Source organism: Zeus faber (assembly GCF_960531495.2).
Source record: "Zeus faber genome assembly, chromosome: 4".
NCBI classification, from domain to species: Eukaryota; Metazoa; Chordata; class Actinopteri; order Zeiformes; family Zeidae; genus Zeus; species Zeus faber.
The window spans coordinates 35,500,817-35,528,793 of record NC_137191.1 but is presented as its reverse complement, the minus strand read 5'-3'; the positions used below and the strand labels follow the sequence as shown (position 1 = coordinate 35,528,793).

General features: G+C 51.6%; 2 protein-coding genes across 3 annotated transcripts in view; one reads left to right on the top strand and one right to left on the bottom strand.

The window, feature by feature from the left end:
• The first annotated feature begins 14 nt into the window (after positions 1-14).
• LOC307229345 (uncharacterized protein) lies at positions 15-22,278 on the top strand. Of its 2 annotated transcripts, XM_079999332.1 has the most exons (10): positions 15-92; positions 4,906-5,356; positions 7,038-7,141; positions 7,402-7,519; positions 8,422-8,570; positions 12,906-13,008; positions 13,413-13,528; positions 16,233-16,638; positions 20,515-20,724; positions 21,236-22,278. In XM_079999332.1, the coding sequence occupies exons 2-10, from the start codon at positions 5,065-5,067 to the stop codon at positions 21,700-21,702; spliced, it is 1,965 nt and encodes a 654-aa protein (XP_079855458.1). In that variant the 5' UTR covers positions 15-92; positions 4,906-5,064; the 3' UTR covers positions 21,703-22,278. The 2 variants fall into 2 exon arrangements, with proteins under 2 accessions (XP_079855458.1, XP_079855459.1); XM_079999333.1 differs by lacking the exons at positions 15-92; positions 20,515-20,724 and having other exon boundaries at positions 4,686-5,356.
• Positions 22,279-22,506: 228 nt separating this feature from the next.
• tmem132a (transmembrane protein 132A) overlaps positions 22,507-27,977 on the bottom strand; it is a gene marked incomplete at both ends in the record, with an annotated part of 11,525 nt that continues 6,054 nt past the window's right edge. The window contains 7 exons of the mRNA XM_079999574.1: positions 22,507-22,575; positions 23,686-24,510; positions 25,172-25,363; positions 25,478-25,697; positions 26,869-26,993; positions 27,044-27,250; positions 27,792-27,935. Coding sequence (XP_079855700.1) covers positions 22,507-22,575; positions 23,686-24,510; positions 25,172-25,363; positions 25,478-25,697; positions 26,869-26,993; positions 27,044-27,250; positions 27,792-27,935 — 1,782 coding nt within the window. The remainder of the gene's footprint in view (positions 22,576-23,685; positions 24,511-25,171; positions 25,364-25,477; positions 25,698-26,868; positions 26,994-27,043; positions 27,251-27,791; positions 27,936-27,977) is intronic.

Below are 27,977 nucleotides of genomic sequence, written 5' to 3'. Positions count from 1 at the left end.
AGTAGCTGTGACGGCTGTTTGCGCGCCCGGCCGCTTTCTTCCTGGCAGCCTGGAGGCGCACGGACCGAGAGTTAGAACCGCCCGGAAAAAAGGTAACGTGACCTTCGGCCTTTCCGCCGGAGACGGGGAGGGAATCGCTAAGTCTGTTTTTCATTGTTTTGGTTTTTTTTTCAGGCTGATTGTCGGACGAGTGGCGGGTCAACAAAACCCCTCCTCTTTTTTGGTTTGTTTCATGGAAAAAAAAATTATTTAAAAACAAAGTTTGGGGCCAAATATGAAAGAGGCGTGGCAAGAGTTACGGCCCGAAGCATAAGTGTGCTCGTTACAGCGCCACCATCTGGATTAATCGCTAATTGTGTTTCCTGAGAAACTGCCACAGACGGTTTTTTAAAGCCCTTAACCTTTCCCGGCTCCTGAGGGTTTTTCTCAGAGCAGAAATATAATAATCCAAACATTGACAGGAAACTTCGAGGACGACGCGGAGCCCCGTCGAGGCTAAAAAAGGAACATCGGTAAGTAAACTTGGCAAATGAGCAGGCGACCAACCTTGATGTGGAAGTAGCAGGCGGTGCTGAAGCCCACCAGAGCCAGGGCGACCAGGAGCAGCATCCTGGTGGCCACGCCCAGCAGCTTGGAGGCTGCAGAGGGAACATGCCGCACCGACACGTTCAGCACTTGCATGTGCACAATAAGCACCCTAACCCTCCCGATGAAGCCTTCTACTTTTGGGGGCCGGGGGTGGTCTGGTGTCAGTACAGGGCGGGGAGCGTGTCTCTGTCGCAACCACAATACTGGAAGACACTTCCTGTCATACTCCTGTGATGCCTTTGCACATGATCACTACACTGCTGCCACTCCCTGTGCTTCCTGGCTGTAGCTCGCTGCTGCTAGTTGGCATGGCGCTGCTCCATGTTAACTCTGGACAGATGTGTGCTGTTATTTGTATTTCATCTCCACCCGTCGCATCCCTTTCTTGACTCGCGCTGTTTTTCTTTGCTGCTGTTTCACCTGCATTTGCCCACTGGGATCCGTAGAGTTGCATCTCGTCTTATTTCTTAACATCTCGATAATGATAGGAATAAAAATGCATTTGAATTGCGCCTTTCTCAAACGTAGCGTCAGTGACTGTTATTAAATGAGGGGAGAAGTCAGGGGACGTTTTGTAAATAAACTTTATGGTCAGTTCAGGGTCCATGATATCCGTGGAATGGTGTGAACCTGGTGTTTGTGTGGCTGCAACGCCGGCGTCTTACATTTCACGGCAAGAATGTGATCGTCGCTGACGGAGGAGAGATCGTGGTCAAAGACGCGGACGTGGTAAACACAGCCGTAGGTGCCTTGGTGCGAGTCGTTGGCGGCAGGAAACAGGAAGCGGGCGGAGTGGTTGACAGCCGGCATGGTCAGGGCGGCGGTGCGGTTGGGGCCGGTGAAGACGAGCCGAAAGTCTCCTCCCGGGTACTGAGGCTGGACGGAGCAGGTAATGGAGAAGCCGACGCCCTGGGACACCTCGTGCTCCTGCTGCCCGGCGTGGGTGACCCCGCCCTCGGAGGAATCGAGGGTGAAATGAGGTTTGAACAACAAATCTGAAGAAAGAAAAGAAAATGTGACACTGCCCTCTAGCGGACATCAACGCCACGTAACGTGGGCAGACACGGCTGCACAGCCCTCGGAAGATTTGCAGACGCATGTTTCAGGCTTTCTCGGGTGCATTTACATGGTGGTGTGGGGGTGGTGTGGTTTGAGCAGCCACACCTGTCCTGGGTCTAGGTAATTGGGGCCCAGGATCAGTGTGGCTGTACGCCTGTTGCTGGTTGATTGGTCGAACGAGCAACAGGGAAAGCCCCCATCCCCACACACACACACAGGGAGGAGCCTTGTGGCCACTGTGGCAGTTTTCGCCAACGCCAACAGGGTGGTGTTTTCAGGGCCCTCCGACACAGAGACACAGATGATGGGGTAGAATAGACACAAGTTTAATGTAGAGAGTGGGCCGGGTGGAACAAGCCCGGAGCAGATGGACAGCATGTCATGACAAGGGCTCCTCTCCTGTGTGAGTGTGTGGATGGGGGTTTTACCTGTTGCCCGTAAGACCAATCAACAAGCAACAGACGTACAGCCACACTGATCCTGGGCCCCAATGACCTAGAGCCAGGTCAGGTGTGGCTGCTCAAACCACACCATCCCCACACCACAACATGTGAATGCTCTTTCCAACATTATGGCAATACTCTTATTGGAATGGACGTATGGTGAGCTTTATGACTTCGAAAACAGGAGAAACATCTTAAATGTGGAATGAAAATGTGTTTTGTATCATTTGGGTACATAGGGTCAGGGTCCTGGCATCCGGGTTCAGAAGGTTAAACTCCATTCGGGTTTTTGAGTCGACCGTGTGGATTTGCTAATTAGCAGGGCTGCAACAAAAACATGGCAGGGGTTTTACTTTCTGAACCTGGACTTTTCCACCTCGGACTCTATACGATGCAAAATGCACTTATATTCAATGTCGTGAAAAACTCTGAACTGTGTGGTTAAAAGCAAGTAAAAAAGGTCCTTAAATAGTCTTTGAATTTATGAGTTCTGTCTTAATTCCAACATAAACATTTAATGGGACTTTGTTTATCCATGTTTTTCTTTCTGTCAACATTTCTGGTGTTAATCACTTCGCACTGACCCTGTACTCAACGACAACACTGCACTGAAATAATAAAGAGGGGACTTGTTTAAAAATCAGCGTTAAATGATGTTAGGACGTGTCTTACATTGCCTTTAAGGACAGACACAGAGACAGACACAGTAACAGACAGAGACAGACAGAGAGACAGACACAGAGACAGACACAAAGACAGACAGAGACACACAGTGACAGACAGAGACAGACACAAAGACAGACAGACACAGAGACAGACAGAGAGACAGAGACAGACAGAGAGACAGACACAAAGACAGACAGAGACATCACTGACCTGGTTGCTCGCTGTCCTGAGCGTTGACCGCTGAGGAGAGCAGAACCAGAACCATCAGGGGGGTCATGTCCCACAGCTGCAGGGGATAGTCCAAACTCCACTGACCTCTAACCAAACTCCACTGACCTCTAACCAAACTCCACTGACCTCTATCTAAACTCTACTGACCTCTATCCAAACTCTACTGACCTCTAACCAAACTCTACTGACCTCTATCCAAACTCTACTGACCTCTAACCAAACTCTACTGACCTCTACCCAAACTCTACTGACCGACCTCTAACCAAACTCTACTGACCTCTAACCGAACTCTACTGACCTCTATCCAAACTCTACTGACCTCTAACCAAACTTGACCGTCTCTATCTAAACTCCCCTGGTCTGTAAACTCTCTGCTTGGCCGTGACGTCCGTCCCCGTGTCAAATGCGGTCCAACTCAATAATATGTAACCCGGAGCGTCGCTGTGAACTCCGTCCTGCACAACACGTTTCAGTGGTTTGTTATTATCTTTCACCGCGTGTGAAACAATGACAAACTGCATCCGGACACCGAGCGCGGCGGCACGTGCGCCTGCAGGGAAGCACGTGCCGCGGACGCCATCGTCCCGAGGATGTGTCCTGGGGTTCTGGGTCCTTGACAAAGGTGCGGCCCCCTCCGAAGCTGCGGCGAAACGTCCGGCCCCACCGGCACGCGCCAAAGGACTTCCGCAGGATTTTCAACATCCCAAAAAGAAAACGGTAAGGAAGCCTCTAGGAGGCCGCTCGGTTTGAGACGCTCGGGGACTCTGGTGACCGGTCCCGGACGGCGTAGCGTCCTGGTTTGCTATCATCTGAAGGGCCAAGTTTCGGTTCCTACGGCGTGTCACGACTGGGATGGAAAACGTCTTTAGATGTGTGATGCAGTCTTTTGAAAGTCTTTTAGTGTGTCCCTGCCATCCGTTGGAACTTGGGATGACTATTCTTCACGGTCCCTTGGCCCTAGTCCTGCTCTGCCCGGCGTTCATCCTGCCGGTCGGGGTGTGTTGTCCTTCTGCGGGGCGCCCACCATCTGCAGGGCCCCCACGCAGGATCCGAGCAGGAGCAGAGCGTTGCGGAACAACCAGTACACACCAAGGCCGGCGGTGGCTGCTGGTGGACTCACCCAAACGTGCGTCTTGGCCTCCAATCAAAAGCTAAGACAGCATGCGCCCGGTGGCTCACCAGGGAGCACACACCACAAGGCCCAGTCCTTACTGCAGGGGCCCGGGTTCCACTCTGGCACCTGGCCAATTGCTGCATGTCTTCCTCTCTCTCTCCGTCCCCGTTCTTCTCACACCATCACTGTCAAATAAAGCATGAAAATGCCCCAAAAATATATATTTTAAAAAAAAGCTAAGAGAGCTCTCCCAAGTTTGTATCGGGTCAAGACAAGAGACAGCAGGAAGTGATGCTGCATTCCATGGGAACTCGCAAAACTGCAATTCATCCCCAGGTGTGTCATTTTGGTAAAGTGGCCCCACCCCCTCCCTGGTGAAATATTCGCCAGAGTTTAAGTGAAAATATTTTTTGGGGGGGGTTACAGTTTCCGTTGTGTAATGGTAAGTTAGTTATTGTTTATTTCCGTTGTTTGGGATTGTTTTCAAATTGGTGCAATTTCTGCCACGAACCTGGACCCTGTGCTGCCCGTAGCTTTATTTAATATTATACATAATAATAAAAATAATCACAATAATAATAATAATTAGTATTAATAATAATTATAATTAAATCAGGATTTGAAGCGTAATTTCCCACGTGAACTACAGACGTGAAAGCGACACTCCTTACCACGCCCACTTGATGACGTACAATGCGTGACGTCAGCTAGACCCGTCCAGGAAAAGCTAGCCAGTGGCTAACGGCTAACCTGTCTGTCGGCTAACCTGTCTGTCGGCTAACCTGTCTGTCGGCTGACCTGCAGAGTTCTTCCGCACATTCCCGGGATGGTCGTCGTGGTCTGAAAACAAACCGTTCTCCCGTCACCGAAGAAGCTCCGAAAGCTCCGAACGGCGACCGAAGCGTTTCCCCCGCGCCGTACGCGAGCCAGCACAGCCCGGCCGAGCCTCCCCGGGACCGAAGCATGTCGGGCCGCGCCGCCTTCCAGGCCCAGCTGGCCTCCATCATGGAGGTGCTGGCCAACGCCGCCGTGGCCGAGATCTGCAAGCTGGTGGACGACGACTACGCGCTGGTGAGCCTGCAGATGTCCCAGTGCCAGCGGGAGAACAAGGCCCTGAAGAGGAAGCTGCACCTGCTGGAGCTCAAGATGGCCCGAGGATACGCCGAGCGGAGGCTGCGCGACGGCCTGCTGGGCAGCCGGCCCAGGGCGCACGTCGGCGGGCACGACAGGTTCCGAGGCTCCGCTCCGTCCGCTGGTAAGAAGAGAGAAGATATATATATATATATATATATATATATATATATATATATATATATATATATATATATATTTGGAAGGATAAAGGGATGGATGGATATATACAGGGACGGATTTAGAGATGGATAGAGGGATAGATAGATGGAGGGAAGGAAAGAGGGGTGGATAGAGGGAGGATAGATAGAGGGATGGATGGATAGATAGGCAGAGGGGTGGATAGATAGATAGAAGGATGATAGTTTGATAGAGGGAAGGATAGATAGAGGGATGGATAGATAGAGGGGTGGATAGAGGGATGGATAGAGAGATGATAGATAGAGGGATGGATAGAGGGATGGTAGATAGAGGGATGGTAGATAGAGGGGTGGATAGAGAGATGATAGATAGAGGGGTGGATAGAGGGATGGTAGATAGAGGGATGATAGATAGAGGGGTGGATAGAGGGATGATAGATAGAGGGGTGGATAGAGGGATGATAGATAGAGGGGTGGATAGAGGGATGGTAGATAGAGGGATGGTAGATAGAGGGATGATAGATAGAGGGGTGGATAGAGGGGTGGTAGATAGAGGGATGGTGGATAGAGGGGTGGTAGATAGAGGGATGGTAGATAGAGGGGTGGATAGAGGGATGGTAGATAGAGGGGTGGATAGAGGGATGATAGATAGAGGGGTGGATAGATCGACGCGCTCAGAGAGAAAGTCCATCGTGTGGGAACGTGTTCATTTCTCTTCCTGATCTTCCAACAGTAACATGCTCTGATCGGTCCCTTCCTCCAAACCCTACTATCTCCCTCCACCTGCATCCTGCTGTGCATCCACCCGTACGTCTACTCCAACAAACCCCACGAGTCCCGTGCTCCACCCGTAGCATCCTACTATACATCCACCCCTACGTCTGCTGCACCAAATTAGTCTTTACATCGTCCAAAACCGTGGTTTGCATAAAATGGTAGGAAAAGTACCAGGACGACAGCCTGCACCCACTGAAATATTGCAGTTTACAAACACTGCACATTACGCTGACCAGCGTATCCCATAATGCACTGTGAGGGCGAGACGCTGCGGCGGCGTCATCAACGCCCAACGCGCTGAGGTGGAGCGGCTCTCTGGCGATGCAGTGTGTCTGGAAGGAGGTGGGATGGGCGTGTCGCAACTAGGGCCGCGCCCTGAAAGTGGATGAGTGGAGTCATCCGTCGACTGAGGCTCTTGGAGGGGAGGTAGAATCTCACCAAACGCACCGCGATGACACTCCAACGGTGTCCGGACGCGGCTCCCCGAGCGCCCGCACGGCGGGGAGCCGGGCGCCCACCCCTCCAAATGAAACCAGTTAAAAACGGGGCGGGGCGCGGAGGAGCGGGGCGCGGAGCAGCGGGGCGCCGCTCGTCGACTCCTTCGGATTGATTTTCTCCGCCCTCAGAGGCGTCGATCGGGGAGGGTCGTGGAGAAAGTGCCGCCGTTACGCACCGTGTCCCCCCAGAGGGAGACGTCAAATGAAATACACCGACGCGGTGCGCCGTCGGTGTCCCGCCGGTCGCAAAATGTGGCCGATTCGCTCCCCCTCCGCGCCCCGCCTCGGGGGACGACGCCTCGCTCTTCTCGTTGGAATGTCTCCGGTCTGCGCCGAGGCCCCGGGCGTTGGTTTCTGTTTTGATGGCAGGTGTCGGTGTGTGTCGCTGCAGGCGCTGTGTTTGAGAGGCAGATGGACATGGCGTTGTGGCCCGTTGGGTCGGACACCGGGGATGCCGGCGGCGGCACCGTGCATTGCGAAGCCGTCCAGGATAAGGTGAGCAAGCTGCGAGTGTTGGCTCATGAATGAGCGTTCAACATCATGATGATCAATATCTATGATGATGAATCATAAACCACTTTTTTTTTTGTTTTTGTTTTACTTTACATGTTCCCTTCCGACTCAGAAGCGTCTTCGCTTCCCTCTGTTGTTGTTATCGCCTCGGGCTGCCATAGGCGGCGCTGTTTCAACAGCGATGTCCAATTTTCCGGATGAAAGTGTTTTTCATGTTGTTCCTCCCTCATGTCTCTGTTTAGTCTCCAGATGTGGAGCTGGTGGAGCCAGAGCACCACCTGCTGGTGAAGGAGGAGAAGATGGAGGGAGAGGCTCCAGGCAACGAGGACGTGGAGGACGTGTCTCTCATAAGAGAAGACGGTGCGTAGAGCTGGGACGCAAATCAATATTGGGAATTGATGCTTCCCGTCACCGTTGAATGTCGTGAACCTCATTGGCTGTGGGACTGATGATGTCATATTCTGAAGCGTTGTGATATCGTGTAGTGTTCTGGGCGCCGCGGTGTGTAATCTTTCCCACCGGTTAAAAACTCATGACAACAGCGCTGTCGGCGGTAACACCAGATGTTTTTCGGGGGAGGGGCGGAGCGTCCCCGTTAGCCACAGGTGCTGATGACGGGTGGAGACCAGATGTATACCCGACGGGAGGTCTCCTCCCGCGATGAGCAGACTGTGCTGCCACTCTGCGGTGCGCCCCTCTAAGTTTTAACACACTTAGAATTTATAAATTCAAAAAAAAAATGTTAATTTGATGAACGGCGACGCTTATACGGCAAAAACAAACTCAGTGGGTTTTATTTCTATTTAAAAAAACGAGTGAGATGGATAATAAATGTGGTGTAAGAGGGGTGGAGAGGAAAGGCACAGGTGACACCTTCCCGACCACGTCCACAAAAACTAGGAGAAGTGTTAAAAACGGTTTAGTTTACTCAGAATTGACCCACGAAAAGAAATGTAACCTTGTTGTTTCCATGACGAAGGCCTCAGGTCGTGGTTCAGCCGTGCTGGTGCTCTGTGCTCTGCTCTCTGCCCGTTGCCGCCGAAAATTTCCAAAATCATATCCAGAGTGAAAACACTTTGACGCGATTTTTAGTCACACAGAGTCGTCCCGAGCGGCGGGCGGCACAGTCCTTCATGTCGACCTTGTGCTTTGGCGGTGTGACCGTTCACTGTTCACGCTCATTTTTGAAGGTCATCAGTAGATGTTCAATTCTTTTCACACGCACACACCCCACCCACTAACGCTGTGTCTGGGCCCTGCAGGGGTGGTGGAGCGCGTTGGACGAAGATCCAGCCTGCAGCTCCAGTCCGACAGCAAGCCGGTCTTCTGCCCGATGGGGTCGTCCAGCCAGCCGCCGCCGCCGCCTCGCCCCCCCGGCCCGCCCACCGCCGGCACAGCCAGAGGAGTGGAGGTCAGTGGCTCCTCTCCTCTACTTAAGCCCGAGCTCGATGCCCCACCGCTGGGCAGAGACGGCACCCTTCACACCCCTCCTCCTCCCTTAGAGCAGCAGAGCTTTGGCGGGCGCGGCGGCGGCAACGACCCGCAGTTTGACGTGTTTTGCGACGACGGAAGCGGTGACTCACTGACGGGGGAGTTTTTCCCCGAGGCCCTTGCGGACGAAGGGGGGAACAGGCGGCCATCTTGTTCATTCTCGGCCACAAACTCTCTGTTTCCGACGACCTCCGTCGGCACCAACGGATGGAGCCGCGACGGATGCGGTCTGGCCATGCCTAAGGGCGCGGGCATCATCCGCCCCGGCGCTAAGGAGAGACTGTTTGTCTGCAGCTACTGCGGCAAGGCCTTTAACCGACCCAAGAAGGTGGAGATCCACCAGAGGATCCACACGGGCGAGAGACCCTTCAGCTGCTCCACCTGTGGGAAGACCTTCTCGGAGGCGGGGAACCTGAAGAAGCACCAGAGGGTCCACACCGGGGAGAAACCGTACAACTGTGAGCTGTGCGGGAAAGGCTTCGCCTGGATACGGAACCTGAAGATGCACCAGCTGAAGAGCCACCCCGGCGTGTACGTGGACGAGGAGAGCTGGACACACAGCTCCGTCCAGGAAGGAGCCGCCGGGCGGTAAGCACCGCCCGCCGAGGCCGTTTCATCCCCGTCACCGTTGCTCCCGAGGTGACGGTGAGCGCTTGAAATGACGCAACAAGTTCCTCAAGACATGAGGACGGAGAATGGTGTGGAGCATGCTGAAGGCATCGCGACGACCTGAACGTTTTTAACAAGATGCAGCATTTAAAAGTTCACGGAGAGATAATTTTGTTTATTTAAAAAAAAAAAAACAATCAACAATTTTATATTTCCGCTTCAAGTTGAGTGAGTTTGTGGAAGCTGACGAACCGCCACTGGACATTAAGACCTGAAACGTGCTTTTCTGTTCCAGGCGCCGTATGATTCCTGTATCGCCTTTTTAGTCGCGTGAGATATTTCCTGAAAGGCCCTGGAAGCTTAAGCAACAATACATTGGGACTGAAACACGTTGATCTCAAACCAAGGCTGCTTGGTTCGCCACCTGAAGCTGGATCCGCTCTGAAGCTGTGTTCATGCAAAGCTGGCGAGGGGTTTTCTGGGTTTAGTTCAGTTGTCTGGTTTGAGTGGGAAGTGGAAAAACTCATCGAAGGTTAATGTTTGTAATGTGTCGACTCAAAGTTCTTAAGTTGTTTTTACTGTGTGAACTGTTCTTATACAATCTGACAGGATTTTTAAAAATACACTGAACCAGGAGGTTTATTATTTGATGTCAGTGAGTTGGAACAAAGGAAATATCCCTGCACCCGCTGTGTTCACACATGCTGGTTCGGCATCTCATACCACACGTTCCCGCAGCAAAGGACATTTTCTGGCTGCCGAAACTAGAAAAAAAACATTATTTTTTTTTGTTTCTTTTTATTTGTTGTTGTGTGTTTAAACAAGCGGCTTAGAAAGCTGCATTCTGCCGGAGGCCGTTTCCCGTCGGAGTGAAACGCGCCGGCAGTTTGGATTAAAAACACCGAGCGCGAGCGCTCCTTCATTCAACAGCATCCGTAGATGCAGGGGGAGCTCTCTGGCAGGAGGAGGTGCAGACGAGCGTGGACGACAGAGCGGCCTGCGTGGGCGATGACACAGCCTCCAGCTCTGATTGTGGACCGTACGAGAGCCGGCTTACCAGGATGACATCGGGAATTCCGCAGACGGGCTGCAGGAGCCCGGGAAAGGAGACATGGATCACATGCAAACGTGAAAACGCAAAAAGTCAGACGGTGGTGATGGACGGCCACCGTGTTGAGTCCCGGCGGGGAGCGGGTCACTGCTCCGATCGCAAAGCGTCCACGGCATCAGAAGGAGACTCGCTGTGCGGCTCAAACTCATTTGTGATGAAGGAACACTCATTTCCCCCCAAAGAAACTCATGTTGTTTTCCCCACATGAGGGGATTTCTGTAAATGCCAAAAAAAAGAAAAAAAAAAAAAAAGCGTTTTCTGTTGCGACACCATCCGTGTCCCATCCATGGGATGGGTTTCCGTTTAAAAGACTTGCTGCTAAGAGACTTGGGCCTCTGAGAAGGTTTAATGATGCTCAACCCACCTGAGAGCCAGGAGCAGGGTTGGACGCTCCGAGCGTCTGGTTCTTCAATCCTCTTGGCTGCGTCTCAGCCTGGCTGCGCAGGCTTCCTCCGGCGGCCGTGGGAGCTGCTGACGTGACGCCTCCCACTCCTCCAGGCCTTCGGCACAAGGTGTTGCCACCCTGAAGGTGGTTTCGGGACGGTTCACTTGAGATGTTTCACTTTTCGTACGCAAGTTGTGAAATTCTGCTGGGAATAAAAAAAAAAAATGTCTTCCTGTTGCCATGGCTACATGATTTCTTTTCATATTCCGTCACCGTTTTCCATTAAACCTGGGTCCTTCACGCTTGTTCTAGGTTGTACGTTGATAACATTCCTCACTTATTTGTGTTTTGAAGATTAAGCAAATGTCCTGGTTTCATGTTTTAATGAAGTGTTGTAATTTAAGCGACTTAAAACGTCGGGTGCTGTACCAGCCTGTGTACTGCTGATCTGTATCAGGTGGTCTTGAAGTAAACACGACGACCTGGATTGAGGAGCGAGCGAAGACTTGAGCCGAGACTCGCTGCCACAGCAGGAATGTGATTCAAAGTCTGGACGAGGATTCGGGGCGGATCAAACTATAGAAAAGAGAACGTGCCGACCGGTTTCAACCGGTCGGCACGTTCTCTCGGAATCCTCTTTAGGATGTGGCTTGAAAGGAACCGCCCGAAAACCGGTTCAAACCTGTATGCGGTTTCTCCTTGGCTCGCTGTATCAAAAGGTTTTTCAATACATCAATTTATTTCCTGTCAATGCAGCGTAGGTGCACCGTCGTTGGCCGTTTTTCACAAGTTACAGTGTTTTGGTTTTCACAGACTGTGCCGTTGGGAGGATCCAGGTTGACTTGAAACCTCTGATCAGTTTGCTCTGGCCCTGCTGCGCACACCCAAACCAGCCAGCCCTATACCACCCAGACCATTCAAATCCACCTAGACCACCCAAACCGTCCATATACCCCCCCAAACCAATCATATACCATCCAGACCATCCAAGACACCACCACCCAAACCGTCCATATACCATCAAGTCCAACCATATACCACCCAAGTCCACCAAGACCATCCAAACCACCCAGACCGTCCAAATCCACCAAGGCCACCCAAACCGTCAATACCACCTAAACCGTCCATACCACCCAGACCATCCATATACCATGTAGACCATCCAAAACATCACCACCCAGACCATCCATATACCATCCAGACCACCAAGACCATCCATATTCCATCAAGACCATTCAAAACACCACCCAGACCATCCATATACCATCAAGACCATCCTTATACCACCCAAGTCCACTTAAGACCATCCAAACTGTCATACCACCCAGACCATCCATATACCATCAAGACCATCCATGTACCACCCAAGTCCACCAAGACCATCCAGACGTCCAAATCCACCAAGACCACCCAAACCGTCTATACCACCTAAACCGTCCATACCACCCAGACCATCCATATACCATGCAGACCATCCATACCACCAAGACCATCCATATACCATCAAGACCATTCAAAACACCACCCAAACCGTCCATACCACCCAGACCATCCAAACCACCCAGACGGTCCAAATCCACCAAGACCACCCAAACCATCTATACCACCAAGACCATCCATATACCATCAAGACCATCAAAAACACCACCACCCAAGTCCACCAAGACCATCCAAACCGCCCATACCACCCAGACCGTCCAGACTATCCATATACCACCAAAATCCACCAAGACCAGCCAAACCATCAATACCACCTAAACCGTCCATACCCCCCAGACCATCCATATACCATGCAGACCATTCAAAACACTACCACCCAGACCATCCATATACCATCCAGGCCATCCAAAACACCACCACCCAGACCATTCACACCACCAGGACCATCTATATGCCATCCAGACCATCCATCTACTATCAAGACCACCCAAAGCTGTCAATACCACCCAGACCATCAAAAACACCACCATCCAGACACCCAGACCATCCAAAACAATACATACCACCAAACAAGATGCTTGACAATGGCCAAAAATCTGGGAGAGGGTTATTGTCGAGCCTGGGCTCCTGGTGGAGCTGGTGCAGCCTACGCCCTCTGGTCTGAGAGCGCGTCGGTCACACTTGGTGTTTCCTTCCCCGTGTGGCTACAGGTTCCTGCCGCGCAGCGAGAGGATGACGTGGTGCTGGTGAAGGTGGAGGAGGCGGAGCCTGAAACGCACGACTCCACCCAAACGTCTCTGAGCATCCAGGAGGGTGAGGGAGTGCTGCCACGGCCACAGCGGGCCCCCGCTTCCATTACAATCACCATAGAAATGTGCAATGTCAGGCACCCACGGTATCCATCTGGATATCTGCTCACATATTAAAATTCCATCTTTAAGGACACCTCTGATATTTTGCATTTCTTTAAGAAATGTAATGCTTTTTTTATTTGCTTCCTGCTGAAATTGTTTGATTGCACAGTCACAAGTTACCAACTGTTTCAGGCACCAATAGTAAAAAATGTCAAGCCCTCGTTAAATAAAGGCCAAATCAGATTTCAAAATATTAGGAAACTAGTTTCTCTAGTTTATGTACAAAAACCCGGTGAGATAAATATATTTCAGTGTTTGATTGACCTTTGCCGTCCGACATAAACCGTCTTGTTTTCCTGCCAGGACTGGTGGAGTCCAGCACGGACGATTTCAGAGGTGTGCTGTCGTTGGACGAGCTCAACCAGACGTCCACGCAGGCGCTGCAGGACCTCCAGGAGTCCGGACGGGGATTCTCAGAGGTCAGCTTCGGCCCTTCGTCGCTGTGGACCAACGGGGGGAGCGGGTTCTGCCCGGGGGACGGCCTCCCGCGGCCCTCCTCCCACTGCGCCCCCCTCTCCTACTCCCCCAGCCCGTTTGGGAGTGCAGAGCCCGGCGGTTCTAGGAGAGGAATGGGTCCAAGAAGTTCTGCGGGGAGGGGGTTGGGTCCAGGGAGTATCAGGGGCAGGAGAATGGGCCTGGGGAGTTCTGCGAGTAGAGGGTTGGGTCTAGGGAGCTCTACAGGGAGGGGGATGGGTCCAGGGAGTTCTTCGGGGGGAGGATTGGGTCCAGGGAGTTCTACAGGTGGAGGGTTGGGTCCAGGGAGTTCTACAGGTGGAGGGTTGGGTCCAGGGAGTTCTGCGGGGGGAGGGTTGGCCGCTGGGAGCTCCGGTGGCTTCCACACTGCCTTCTCAGCATTCGCTCAAAGCCCGGTTATCAATCTGTCGGAGGAGTCTCGTCCCGCTCAGCTGGTCGCTCCGGTCCGGCCGCCCCGGTTCTCCGGTCCGGGAGCTGAACCCTACCTGGCCCAGGGTCCGCAACCCGGGCCCGTCTCCTCCGGAGGGCAGAGGACCCCCAAGAAGAGGTCCTGCCTGTGCGGCTTCTGTGGCAAGGGCTTTACCTCTCAGGCGAACCTGGAGTCCCACCTCAGGATTCACACGGGCGAGCGGCCCTACGGCTGCGGCGTCTGCGGGAAGAAGTTCTCCCAGTTCTGGAACCTGAAGATCCACCGGAACGTCCACACGGGCGAGAGGCCCTACCAGTGCCCGCACTGCCCGGAGAGGTACGCCGACCCCAGCAACCTCAAGAAGCATCAGAAGAGACACCACCCGAGACCGGACCTCGAGGCTTAGATAAGGGGGCTTGGGGCTCGCTGGGCACCTGCTCTGATGGTCCCCGGCGCTGTGGGTTGGCAGCATCGGGATGTGGGACGGAGGGAAATACGAAAGTCACGTCAGGTTTTTTTGCGTGAATCCTGAAACCCAGAGGTTTCAGGATTCCCTCCCAGAGAAAACACTACTTTGTGGTTTCGGACCAAACACTGTGACATTCCAGATGCAGCGATGATGTTATTGATGACGTGCAAAGTATGGCAAGCCGTATGTGACAAAAGCTTCTGGAGGGGGAAATACGACGATTTTCAACCAGTGCTATAAGCGGGCTGGTACTCACCGGTGCACATCACTGGCACTTCTACATTTTACTCTTTGGCATAGCGTGACTTTTTTTCTTGCCTACTGGTACTTCTCACCGGCAGCCGGTGCTCTGTTCTGCCCTCTCAAGTGGACAAATCAAGTGGATGTTGTGAAATATATCATATTCCATTGAGTCGGAGCACACACTGTCTTTTAATTATGAGAACGCACAAGCTACGAATTCCAGCTGGAGCTCCCTACCAGCACATGTTCTCTCCGCTGTGCCTCCCCGTCCCTCCAAAGAAAACAAACAAAAACGGTGTCTTTTCATTATAGGTGTATTTATTTTCCTCCATTTCATCATTGAACGAAACAAAATAGCCCCGGGTGTCCCGCGCTGCGCCACGCAAGCCATTGAGGCAAGCCCCGCCTCCCCGCCAACATGTCAAGGAGGGGAGAAGGAGAGCGCCGGCATATATTTATTCCCACTTCGAGCACTGTTTTTAACCTTTTATCACGTCAAAGTTGGTATTATTTGGTATCAATTCCCATAATAGGTGAGAGACAGAATGGCTCTGAACAAATACAAAACGATAATCCTGAAGAATGTCTTATTTCCAAGATCCCAGGTTTTAGGGAGCTTTAATATTGAGTGGGTTTATTTCTATATTTTTTTTATATTCTTAGGGTTCAAGGGTTATTTATATTTGCACATTTTTAACAAAATTTCAATTTTTTTTTTCAAGATAAGAATGCTTTATCAATCCCCCGGGGGAAATTCAGGGATCAGTGTATCGTGTTATCTTTATTTTTTTTTTTATGGTACTTTCTTCAAAACTGGGGAATATTTCTTTTGTTAAAAAAATGTTTTTGTTAAGGGAGAAAATGTGTGTGCCAATGTGCTTGATTAGACCTAAATGTGGAAATGAGCAATTTATTGTGTCACAATTTTGTAATCTTGTATTGTCCAAGGGGAAGTACCTGCTTTTAAATAATTAAAAAATATATTACAAAAAAAAAACGTGTGAATTTGTGGTCATTTTAAGATGTATGTGGGTTTAAAGTAAAGTGAAATTGCAAAGTTGTGACACAATATGAATATAGATGCTCATTCATCTGTAGCCTGAAGTGATTTAAAAGCTCATTTTAACAGATATCGCAGAGGGACCAAGCAATTCATTGATTAGTCAACATAACGATTGGTCCCAGTAATAGAATGAATGCCCATCTTCCATATTCCGGAAGGGAAAGACATGTTTTAGGGAGCAAATTGGACACGAGGCCACTTCAAGATTTTCAAGAGGAGAAGAAGATCAGTTTGCGCCTTATCTCACTCTGTCAGTTGCTTTACAAAAAATATTTGACAGGGCTTTCAGTCAAATCCAAATCTTTGATTAGTTCTTGACAATATCAGCATTTTTTTTTTTTTTTTTTTTGACAAAACATCATGCACAATTCCACACACGATCATAATCCTCGGCTCATAATCCTCTCAGACATATTTAACATTATTTGATGAACCCTGTCCGTCCGTGTGCTGTCTGCTTGGCAGGGTGGGACCCCAGACCGCAGCCCCCCCGTCACAGACGACCCCTGCAGTATGGTCTCCATCCAGACGAGGGCGCCAGACAGCAACTCGTCCCGGCAGCAGCAGGCGCGGCCCGGAAGCGGCGGCGCCCTGGGCTCCGACTACTCCCTGTTCGAGTTGGAGACCTTCTTCACCCGCTGGGCCCCTGACGGCGACCCGGTGGCGCCCCCCGCCGGCCCCTCGTGCTCCTTCGGCGGCGGCCACATGGAGGAGGAGGAGGAGGAGGAGGAGGAGGAGGACGACGGGGTCATCATAGTGGAGGCTGAAGAGCAGCCCCAGCTCGCCCTCCAGCCCAGGGAGGGCGAGGGCGGCCTGAAGCCCCCCGCCCCGTCCGGGACCACCAGGCTCCAGACACACTGCACTGCTCAAGGTAGCGACCCCCAGGGGCCCAACGTCTGACGGGGTTTCCCTGTAGGGAGGTGGTGTCTTAATGGGGAAGCGTGATGGATGGATGGATAGGCGGATGGATGGAGAGACAGACAGACAGACAGACAGATAGACAGACGGGCGGACGGATGGATTGATAGACATAGATAGATAGACAGACAGACAGATAGATACAGTGGGGCAAAAAAGTATTTAGCCACCAATTGTGCAAGTTCTCCCATTTAAAAAGATGAGAGAGGCCTGTAATTTTCATCACACACAAAGAATCCAGGAAATCACATTGTAGGATTTTTAATGAATTAATTGGTAAATTCCTCGGTAAAATAAATATTTGGTCACCTACAAACAAGCAAGATTTCTGGCTTTCACAGACCTGTAACTTTTTCTTTAAGAGGCTCCTCTGTCCTCCACTCGTTACCTGTATTAATGCACCTGTTTGAACTCGTTATCAGTATAAAAGACACCTGTCCACAACCTCAAACAGTCACACTCCAAACTCCACTATGGCCAAGACCAAAGAGCTGTCAAAGGACACCAGAAACAAAATTGTAGACCTGCACCAGGCTGGGAAGACTGAATCTGCAATAGGTAAGCAGCTTGTTGTGAAGAAATCAACTGTGGGAGCAATTATTAGAAAATGGAAGACATACAAGACCACTGATAATCTCCCTCCATCTGGGGCTCCACGCAAGATCTCACCCCGTGGGGTCAAAATGATCACAAGAACGGTGAGCAAACATCCCAGAACCACACGGGGGGACCTAGTGAATGACCTGCAGAGAGCTGGGACCAAAGTAACAAAGGCTACCATCAGTAACACACTACGCCGCCAGGGACTCAAATCCTGCAGTGCCAGACGTGTCCCCCTGCTTAAGCCAGTACATGTCCAGGCCCGTCTGAAGTTTGCTAGAGAGCATTTGGATGATCCAGAAGAGGATTGGGAGAATGTCATATGGTCAGATGAAACCAAAATAGAACTTTTTGGTAAAAACTCAACTTGTCGTGTTTGGAGGAGAAAGAAAGCTGAGTTGCATCCAAAGAACACCATACCTACTGTGAAGCATGGGGGTGGAAACATCATGCTTTGGGGCTGTTTTTCTGCAAAGGGACCAGGACGACTGATCCGTGTAAAGGAAAGAATGAATGGGGCCATGAATTGTGAGATTTTGATTGAAAACCTCCTTCCATCAGCAAGGGCATTGAAGATGAAGTGTGACTGGGCCTTTCAGCATGACAATGATCCCAAACACACCGCCCGGGCAACGAAGGAGTGGCTTCGTAAGAAGCATTTCAAGGTCCTGGAGTGGCCTAGCCAGTCTCCAGATCTCAACCCCATAGAAAATCTTTGGAAGGAGTTTAAAGTCTGTGTTGCCCAGCGACAGCCCCAAAACATCACTGCTCTAGAGGAGATCTGCATGGAGGAATGGGCCAAAATACCAGCAACAGTGTGTGAAAACCTTGTGAAGACTTACAGAAAACGTTTGACCTCTGTTATAGCAAACAAAGGGTATATAACAAAGTATTGAGATGAACTTTTGTTATTGACCAAATACTTATTTTCCACCATAATTTGCAAATAAATTCTTTAAAAATCAGACAATGTGATCTTCTGGATTTTTTTTCTCATTTTGTCTCTCATAGTTGAGGTGAACCTATGATGAAAATAACAGCCTCTCTCATCTTTTTAAGTGGGAGAACTTGCACAATTGGTGGTTGACTAAATACTTTTTTGCCCCACTGTAGATAAACAGGTAGACAGACAGACAGATAGATAGATAGATAGATAGATAGACAGGTAGACAGACAGATAGTTAGATAGACAGACAGACAGACAGACAGACGGATGGATGGATGGATGGATGGATGGATGGATGGATGGATGGATGGATGATGGATGGAAGGATGGATAGATTGACAGACAGATAGATAGATAGATGGATAGACAGACAGACAGATGGACAGATAGATGGACAGACAGACAGATGGACGGATAGATAGACACAGACAGACGGGCGGACGGATAGATTGATAGACAGAGACAGATAGATAGATATATAGACAGACAGACAGAGACAGACAGACAGACAGTACAGGGTGTAAAAGGTAACTTCCAATCTACAGTGTAAATGCGTCCTGTACATTCATACTCATAAGACTGTTGTTGTTGTTGTTGTTGTTGTTGAAGCCTGTGCCTTCAGTCTGAGGAAAAAGATAAAAAACACTTTTTTCAAGACGTTTCCCCGGTAAAATTAGAGTCCGGCAAGAAGAAGTCCAGTCGTCATGGAAACGCACGTAAACATAAGGTGGGAATTCCCCACGTGGTCCCACACCCCCGGTAGATGGGGCAACCGGAGCTTTGTAGTCATGTGATTCATTTGTGACGTCACAACTCTCTGTATATAGACGAGCGTTTGCAGGACACGTGTACCTACACACGCACGTGAGACAGGAAACTAGTGACAAGATTGATTATGTGCGACCAAAGCAGCTATCAGCTCGGTGAGTTTCCTAGGAGTGTGACGGAAATTTGGCGATAATAATAATAATGATAATAATAATAATGATAATAATAATAATAATGATAATAATAATAATGATAATAATAATAATAATGATAATAATAATAATAATAATAATGATAATTATAATAATTATAATTATAATAATAATTATAATAATAATAATATGGCAAATGAAACATTTCTTTTATATTTTCCTGCCTTCACTGCACCATACTTGTATGAAGCGTGAGAGAAATAAAGAATTTGATTCAATAATCAAGACTGTTATTATTGAACGGTGACTGTTGTTATTTAATCAAGATGCTTTATTTCTCACATGCTTCATACAAGTATGGTGCAGGTTCTGTGCTGTGGTCTGATGCTCGGACTTACACCACAGTACAGATACACTTATAATATGGTAAAGAATTTCACATTTGACAAACTATGCGTTAGAACACAATACATTGTATGTGTAAATAGATTCTATTCCTTAGTAGATCATATTATTATATAATAATTGTATTATTATTATAATTATAATTATTTATTGTTTGTCAATATTATTTATTATTATTATTATTTATGATTATTGTTTATTATTAATTATTATTGTTATTTAAAATTATTTGTTAGTTTATTATTTATATTATTTATAATTATTTATTGTTTATTATTAGTTATTGTTAATTATTATTCATAATAATAATTATGTATTATGTGTTATTATTTGTTGTGTATTATTATTATTATTATTATTAATAATTAATTATTGATTATTATTATTATACTTATACTTATAAGGGGATGGTAGCTCAGGAGGTAGAGCTGGTGGTCTAGTGATCCAAAGGTTGCTGGTTGGATCCCAGGCTCCTCCTGCTAGCATGCTGTAGTGTCCTTGAGCAAGACACTTAACCCCTAATTGCTCCTGATGGCTGCGTCCGTCGGTGTTTGAACAATTGTAAGTCGCTTTGGATAAAAGCGTCTGATCAATGACTAAATGTAAAAATGTAATGTAATGTATAATACTATTATATTATTAATGATTATTTATTAATCATAAATATTATTATTTATTGTGTATTATAATTATTATGATTGATTATTATTTATATGATTTTTTATTAGTAGTAGTAAAAATCCAATTATCAAATGATGTTCTGTGGATGTTTTGACACACACATCATAAGACCTCAAGCGTGGTCACGTTCAGGGTGTTATGGCCTGATACCGCAGCAGATCAGACGCAGGTTCGGCCCTGACTCTGTTCTTGGGAAACGTCGAATAAAGTTTCGTTCACCGTTCCCGGAGAACGCGCCTGGGGCGCGGTCTGACCTCGCCCTCCCCTCCGTCCTCAGTGCCAGACACCGCCGCCCTCTCGGGGCCCTCCAGGGTCCAGGCCCCGGCCTCGCAGCCCAGCTGGAGCCGAGCGGCGGCCATGATGAGGACCACGCAAGCCCAGGGGCGCTTTGGCGTCCGGATCCTGCAGCACGGCCTCCTGTCGCCGCAGAGCGCGCTGCCCAACGGCACGGCGGCAGGCGCGGGCGGGAGCCACCCTGAGGCGGGAGGTACAGGCCGACCGGGGAGGATTCCTTGGAGAATTTCACCCGATTTGTCGTCTTTAATCTGTCTGTTTATGTTTCGGTCATTTCCAGCAAAGAAACCAAATGTTCCGCTGGCGTTTGAATGAAGGGATGAAAAATATTTCTTGTGTGACGTGTAACATATTTGTATTCCCTCAGTTTGTGCTTATTATGGTACTTTGTTGGTGCTACCTCATTGGTCCCTGACCTTCTGTTAATCTGCTGTGAAATGTGTATAATGTTGAGACACACGGGGAGCGTGGTTTGGTCTCCTTACATAAAAAATGGTACCGGTAACGTGGTGATATAGTAAAGTTTGTACTAGTTGAAGTAATCTATTACAGTGAAGTAATTCCTGAACTCCATCGATTGTTCTACTGTCAGAATATACACTTCACTCCACATTGTTTCTCCTAACAAAGCACCGATGATCATCCTCAAGAAATGTTGTCAAATCATGGATATCCAACAAATCTCCTGGTCTTTGATTGGACAGGTGCAGCGGTGAGAGACATGGCCTCCATGACGGTGATTTCTCCGGCCGGCGGCGACGTGGCGCTGGCCCTGCAGCAGCACCAGCAGCACCAGCAGCAGCAGCAGCAGCAGCAGCGCGGCCTGCTGGGCTCACAGCTGGCGGCGGGGCGCGGAGGCCTAGCCGAGCGCCGCCGCCGGAACTACGTGTGCCGGGCGTGCGGGAAGGCCTTCTCCGGCCTGTCCAACCTGGAGGCGCACCAGCGCGTTCACACGGGGGAGAAGCCCTTCGGCTGCTCCACCTGCGGGAAGCGGTTCTCTGAGGCGGGGAACCTGAAGAAGCACCAGCGCGTGCACACCGGGGAGAAGCCCTATGCCTGCCAGGGCTGCGGCAAGCGCTTCGCCTGGATCTGCAACCTGAGGACGCACCAGCAGTCGGCCACGGGCTGTGGGCCCCTGGGCTGCGGGCCCATGGGCGGGGCGGCGCAGTGACCTCCGACTCGCACTGACCTCCGACCCCGCAGTGACCTCCGACCCCGCAGTGACCTCCGACCTACGCGCCGGCGGACCGGAAGGGAGAAGAGATAAACAGGAGGCGAGCCGCCATTTAAAAACCCAAGAAGGAGAATTAGCGACAGGAAATCGTTGATCTATTAATAAACGAAGAGACAACAAATCAATAAACCTTTTTTTCCTTTTTTTTTTTTGCGGTGTGAAAGAGACCAAAACTGGAGCAGATAACTCAGGAGTCTGAGGTGGAACGCGTTATGCTGTACGCGTTGTTTTTTTGTTTTTTTACCTTTTAAAACGTTAAAAAGTCCCCTCGGATTTTAACAGCAAGAGGCCGTAAAGCTGCTTAGCGATCAGGTTTTATACATTTTAACGCCGTCACAGCTTCAAAGTGCCTTTATCGTTCAAACAGGATCGTGCTTTACACCGCGCGCTGCCAAAGCAGTCATTTCACCGTGCAGAAATCCCCAAATAAACTCCGGCATTGGTCTCTTCAGGTAACGCCTTCACCCCGACGTCCGGGATCGTAGTCAAACCTGCGGGAAATCCACGGTTGAAAGACGCCGGGAAATAAGTAGTGACGTGGGGACGATGGACGGGCGGCGTTTTTGTTTGTTGCTTTACTTTTGTGGAAACCAAACGACAATCATCTGGAATCGGGACGGCCGCCGTGTCCTCTGACTGGAGTGTATTTCAGCAGCCTTGGTATTAAAATCTCTGACCAAAACCAAAACATGTCGTGTCTTCTGCAAAATCCAAAAACAAAAACAGGGAAGTTTCTTCTGATTACGCTGATTCCATGTCCTCCTCCTCCTCCCGTGAAAGGCGGACCCCTCCACCGGCAATAGAAACTGTCTAGAGGAACAAATTTGACATGTGGCCCGTTCGAATATGGCTGTTTATTGAATAGCGCAGACGCCCGATTATTTTAAATGAACGTGTCACTTCCTGTTGGGACGGTTTTTCAAATCATAATCATGAGTCTGAATTTAAACGTGTGTTCCGGCTGGCAAAGCACAGCCCGGCTAGCTCAGTCGGTAGAGCATGAGACTCTTAATCTCAGGGTCGTGGGTTCGAGCCCCACGTTGGGCGCACTACCTTTTGTCGTGTTTTTATTTATTTCTTTTGGCGCAATGTCGCCGTTTGTTTGAAGCTGTTTGTTCTTTATCTGTTCGTGCGGTCGTCCCAGGCCGTGCGGTGCGGTGCGGGGCGGGGCGGGGCGGGGCAAATAAAAAAGTCCTTTTCTTCCCTCAGTGGAAATTAATTTCACAAACGTCAACGACGAACGCGCATCAACGCGGACGCGTCTGACGAAGCTTCACACGACGGAGGACGAAGCGGAAAACACTGGTCGTGCGCGGAAAGAACAAAAGTAGCAGAGGATGGTTTCGATCCATCGACCTCTGGGTTATGGGCCCAGCACGCTTCCGCTGCGCCACTCTGCTGTGTGCTGTGACACACTGTAACTTTCATTATATATTTTGTGAGGCAATAATAGTCAGGGGCGGTCCTGGCGATTTGGAGGACCCAGGCAGGGAGGCCCCCCCTTCCGCAAGGCATGTTTCCTAATAGTCACACACAGATACAAAAATCCGCCCGAGGGCCTTCAAATGTGAGTTTTAACTAAATGACTGCGTTACGAGGTATAATGCCCTAAAAACCTTGGGCCCTCGACCAAATCAGGTTTGATGTCGGGGTGAAACCCACGGCGTGAGCTTCCCTCAGGACAGAGGAGGCAGAACAACAGACGCCAACAAAACACGTTTTAATGATCAAGGTGTCAACACTCACACATCAACGGGGAAACTGTTCATGTTTCCCAAGGAGGATTCTAGGTAAGTACGCCTCCCCCAGAGATCAGCAAATAATCTCCACCCCCTTCATCTTCACCTCCACCTCATCGCCGTCTTGGTCTTCCTTACTGAGTCCTCTTCTCCTCTCCACCCACTCCTCCTCCTCCTCCACCTCCTCTCCCTTCTCCCAATTCTTCTCCTTCCGCCGTTCCTCCGCCCCTCCCTCCGCCTCGCCCCCCGTCCTCTCCGCCTGCCCCCTGTGCTTCCTCTCGCCCAGGGCGCACGGGACACAGTTGGCGAGGAAGAGGAGGGTGGAGAGGCAGAGCAGGGCCAGGACGGCGCCCACGCCCACATCCAGCTCCGCCCCCCTCCGCCGCTCCTCCTCCTCCTCCGCCGCCCCGGCCCTCTCCTGGCCGGGGGACAAGTACACGGCCCCCTCCTCGTGGCTGGGCGTCAGCACGGCTCTTTCCAGGTTGTTCCGCCCGATGGTCCCCGCGTGGTTGCCGTCGCCATGCCGACCGCGGCCCGCCGCGTTGTCCTCGGGGTATTGGCCGTTGGTGGCGGCGTCCGGGTCGAAGCTGGACGTGTAGACGTCGCCGCCCGAGTCCACCAGCGTGTCCGAGAGGTCAAACTCAAACTCCTCCCCCTCGCCGTCCTCGCCTGCTGCCGGCTCCAGGAAGTCCAGGTCCAGGTTGACCCGTATCCAGCCGGACCCCCGGGCCAGACGCCGGGCCCCGCCCCCCCCCCCCTCCCCGCCGTCCAACAGGAGGTTCAGGGCGAGCGAGCGCTCGGCGCAGTCGAACACCATGAGTTCGGCCATCAGCAGGGGCCCGCCACCGTCGCCACGGGCGACGACGCGCTGGGCGGGGCCGGGCGTCACGGCGACCACACTCTCGGCCAGCGAGGAGAGGCGGAGGATGGAGGGGACGCCGCCGAAGGAGGAGAGGAGGGAGGCGGTGTCGTCGCTGAACTGCAGCCAGACGCTGATGGAGGCTTCCTGCAGAGAAGGGAGAGAAAGGAGGACATGAACCCAGAGGAGGAGGAGGAGGAGGAGGAGGAAGAGGAAGAGGAAGAGGAGGAAGAGGAGGGGGGAGGAAGAAGAAGAGGAAGAGGAGGAAGAGGAAGAAGAGGAGGGGGGAGGGGGGGAGGAGGAGGAGGAGCGCTCCGCCCGCTCGCCGCGCAAAATACCAAGAAGAGGAGGGGGGGAGGAGGAAGAGGAGGGGGGGAGGAGGAGGAGGAGGAAGAGGAGGAAGAGGAGGAAGAGGAGGGGGGAGGAAGAGGAAGAAGAGGAGGAAGAGGAGGAAGAGGAGGAAGAGGAGGAAGAGGAGGGGGGAGGAAGAAGAAGAGGAAGAGGAGGAAGAGGAAGAGGAAGAAGAGGAGGGGGGGAGGAAGAGGAAGAAGAGGATGAGGAAGAGGAAGAGGAAGAAGAGGAAGAGGAAGAGGAAGAAGAGGATGAGGAAGAGGAAGAAGAGGAAGAGGAAGAAGAGGAAGAAGAGGAGGAAGAGGAAGAAGAGGAGGAAGAGGAAGAAGAGGAGGAAGAGGAAGAAGAGGAAGAAGAGGAGGAAGAGGAAGAAGAAGAGGAAGAGGAGGAAGAGGAAGAGGAAGAAGAGGAGGGGGGGAGGAGGAGGAGCGCTCCGCCCGCTCGCCGCGCAAATCACCTGTCCGTCATCGTGCAGGATGTTGTGGGCCGTGACCGTTGTCGTGACAACCGAGGGGTGGGTGGGGCTGGAAGTGATTGACAGGCCCAGGCCGCTGACCACCTGCACGGAGAGGTCGCCGGGGGCAACGGGTTCAGAGGTCACTGTGATGTCACAGCGGCCCAGCACCCCGTCCCACTGACCAGAGACAACCTGAGAGAGGGGGGGGGGGGGGGGGTCATTGCTTGGTTTCCTTCTTGAACGTCCTGTTGATTGGTTCTCGTGTCATGACATCATCATAAGTTCATGAACGATGACTCCACCCACGTGCAGCGATGTGCTCCCCGGCTTCAGGCCAATCAGGTTGCTCGCTTTCTCCAGGGCGGCCACCTCCGGGTCGTCCACCCTCAGCCAATCGCGGACCAGCTCCGTCACGTCCACCAGCCAATCGGTGGAGCCCATCAGGTGCGCCACGCCGCCGTGGGCGTCCTGCGCCGTGAACCGAGTCAGAACCTGAACGCTGGAGCGCTGGAACACCACCGAGCAGCTGCAGGGGCCGGACGGGGGCCATGGCAACACCGTCAAACACCTCCAACAGCAACCGTCACACCACCCAAGACACACCCATCAAGACGCTTTGACAAGTGTGGAGTGTAAAGGGTTAACGCTCAGGCTACTGACGGCGGGGGCCTAATGCAGGGGCCATCCCTCGGGTTTCTCCGGGGACCACTGGCTATGTTTTGGCCGGGGCCACGGTTAGGTTTCACCAGGGACATGGGTGGGGTTGGGCCAGGGGCCACGGTTAGCTTTCACCAGGGACATGGGTGGGGTTGGGCCAGGGGCCACGGTTAGCTTTCACCAGGGACATGGGTGGGGTTGGGCCAGGAGCCACGGTTAGCTTTCACCAGGGACATGGGTGGGGTTGGGCCAGGGGCCAAGGTTAGCTTTCACCAGGGACATGGGTGGGGTTGGGCCAGGGGCCACGGTTAGCTTTCACCAGGGACATGGGTGGGGTTGGGCCAGGGGCCACGGTTAGCTTTCACCAGGGACATGGGTGGGGTTGGGCCAGGAGCCACGGTTAGCTTTCACCAGGGACATGGGTGGGGTTGGGCCAGGGGCCAAGGTTAGCTTTCACCAGGGACATGGGTGGGGTTGGGCCAGGGGCCACGGTTAGCTTTCACCAGGGACATGGGTGGGGTTGGGCCAGGGGCCACGGTTAGCTTTCACCAGGGACATGGGTGGGGTTGGGCCAGGAGCCACGGTTAGCTTTCACCAGGGACATGGGTGGGGTTGGGCCAGGGGCCAAGGTTAGCTTTCACCAGGGACATGGGTGGGGTTGGGCCAGGGGCCACGGTTAGCTTTCACCAGGGACATGGGTGGGGTTGGGCCAGGGGCCACGGTTAGCTTTCACCAGGGACATGGGTGGGGTTGGGCCAGGAGCCACGGTTAGCTTTCACCAGGGACATGGGTGGGGTTGGGCCAGGGGCCAAGGTTAGCTTTCACCAGGGACATGGGTGGGGTCGGGCCAGGGGCCACGGTTAGCTTTCACCAGGGACATGGGTCGGGTTGGGCCAGGGGCCACGGTTAGCTTTCACCAGGGACATGGGTGGGGTTGGGCCAGGGGCCACGGTTAGCTTGGTGCAGCTAAACTCTCGGTCTTCAGCTCCTCTGGGACTCTCCTGCTTTTGGATGTTTCTCATTTGGAGGCTGAGATAAACATGGAGCAGGTGTAGAGGGTATAGAGGGTGTAGAGGGCGTAGAGAGAGTAGAGGGTGTAGATGGTGTAGAGGGTGTAGATGGTGTAGAGGGTGTAGAAGGTGTAGAGGGCGTAGAGCATAGAGGGCTTAGAGAGTGTAGAGGGCGTAGAGTGAAGCTCCAAAGAGCACCCGGTGCGTACCCGCGGTCGGTGAGGTGGCTCCACCCTTGGATGGCGTTGAGGACGGGGTCGGACAGGGACACCCGCAGTGGCACCGACGGAGCCCAAACCGACAGACACACGGAGCCGGCGAGCGCCCCCAGCGCGAACTCCACCCGCGCACAGGTGCTGCCCACACCCGACTCGCTGCCGTCCACAAATAGGGTGGAGCAGTCGCTGGAAACCTGTCGTCAAGACGCAGGTCAAGAGGAAAACCGCTTGAAGGGGGGAAACCGCAGAGCTACGCCCGGAGCGACGTACGTGTGTGTGCTCCATCATCATCATCATCATCATGCTCCACCTCTTTCACTACGCTGTCGTGACTGCACTCGCAATGCATTGTGGGATAGAACTTGCCGGTGCAGTGTTTGAATACTCTACTTCACCAGACGTAGTACGTCCCCTTCACACTCTGTGCATACTCATGGAGGGTACTGTGCTTTGTGACGTAATAAAGAGTGATTTGCAGTGTTGACAGGATGCTAACATGCTAACCTGCTAACATGCCAACCTGCTAACATGCTACCATACTAACATGCTAACATGCTACCACACTAACATGCTAACATGCTACCATACTAACATGCTAACATGCTACCATACTAACATGCTAACATGCTACCATACTAACATGCTAACATGCTACCATACTAACATGCTAACATGCTACCATACTAACATGCTAACATGCCGACATGCTAACAGATCCTCCCGCACGTGTGGTACCTTCAAAATGTCCTCGTTGGTGGACCAGCACCTCACGGCGGCAGTGACGTCGGACATCTCTCCGTCATGGTCGACCGCCAGCACGACCACGGGGAGCAACACCCGCTCACCGGTCAAAATGGCCGTGTTGATGATGGAGTCACTCTGGAAAAACGAGCCTCCATACGTTCATTATTCATGCTTTGC

Bases quoted from the DNA above. Each gene is read 5' to 3' on its own strand.
- LOC307229345 (XM_079999332.1), top strand. From the start codon at position 5,065: ATGTCGGGCCGCGCCGCCTTCCAGGCCCAGCTGGCCTCCATCATGGAG. The intron at 5,357-7,037 runs GTAAGAAGAGAG...GTGTCGCTGCAG, and splicing joins AGGCTCCGCTCCGTCCGCTG to GCGCTGTGTTTGAGAGGCAG. The intron at 7,142-7,401 runs GTGAGCAAGCTG...GTCTCTGTTTAG, and splicing joins GCGAAGCCGTCCAGGATAAG to TCTCCAGATGTGGAGCTGGT.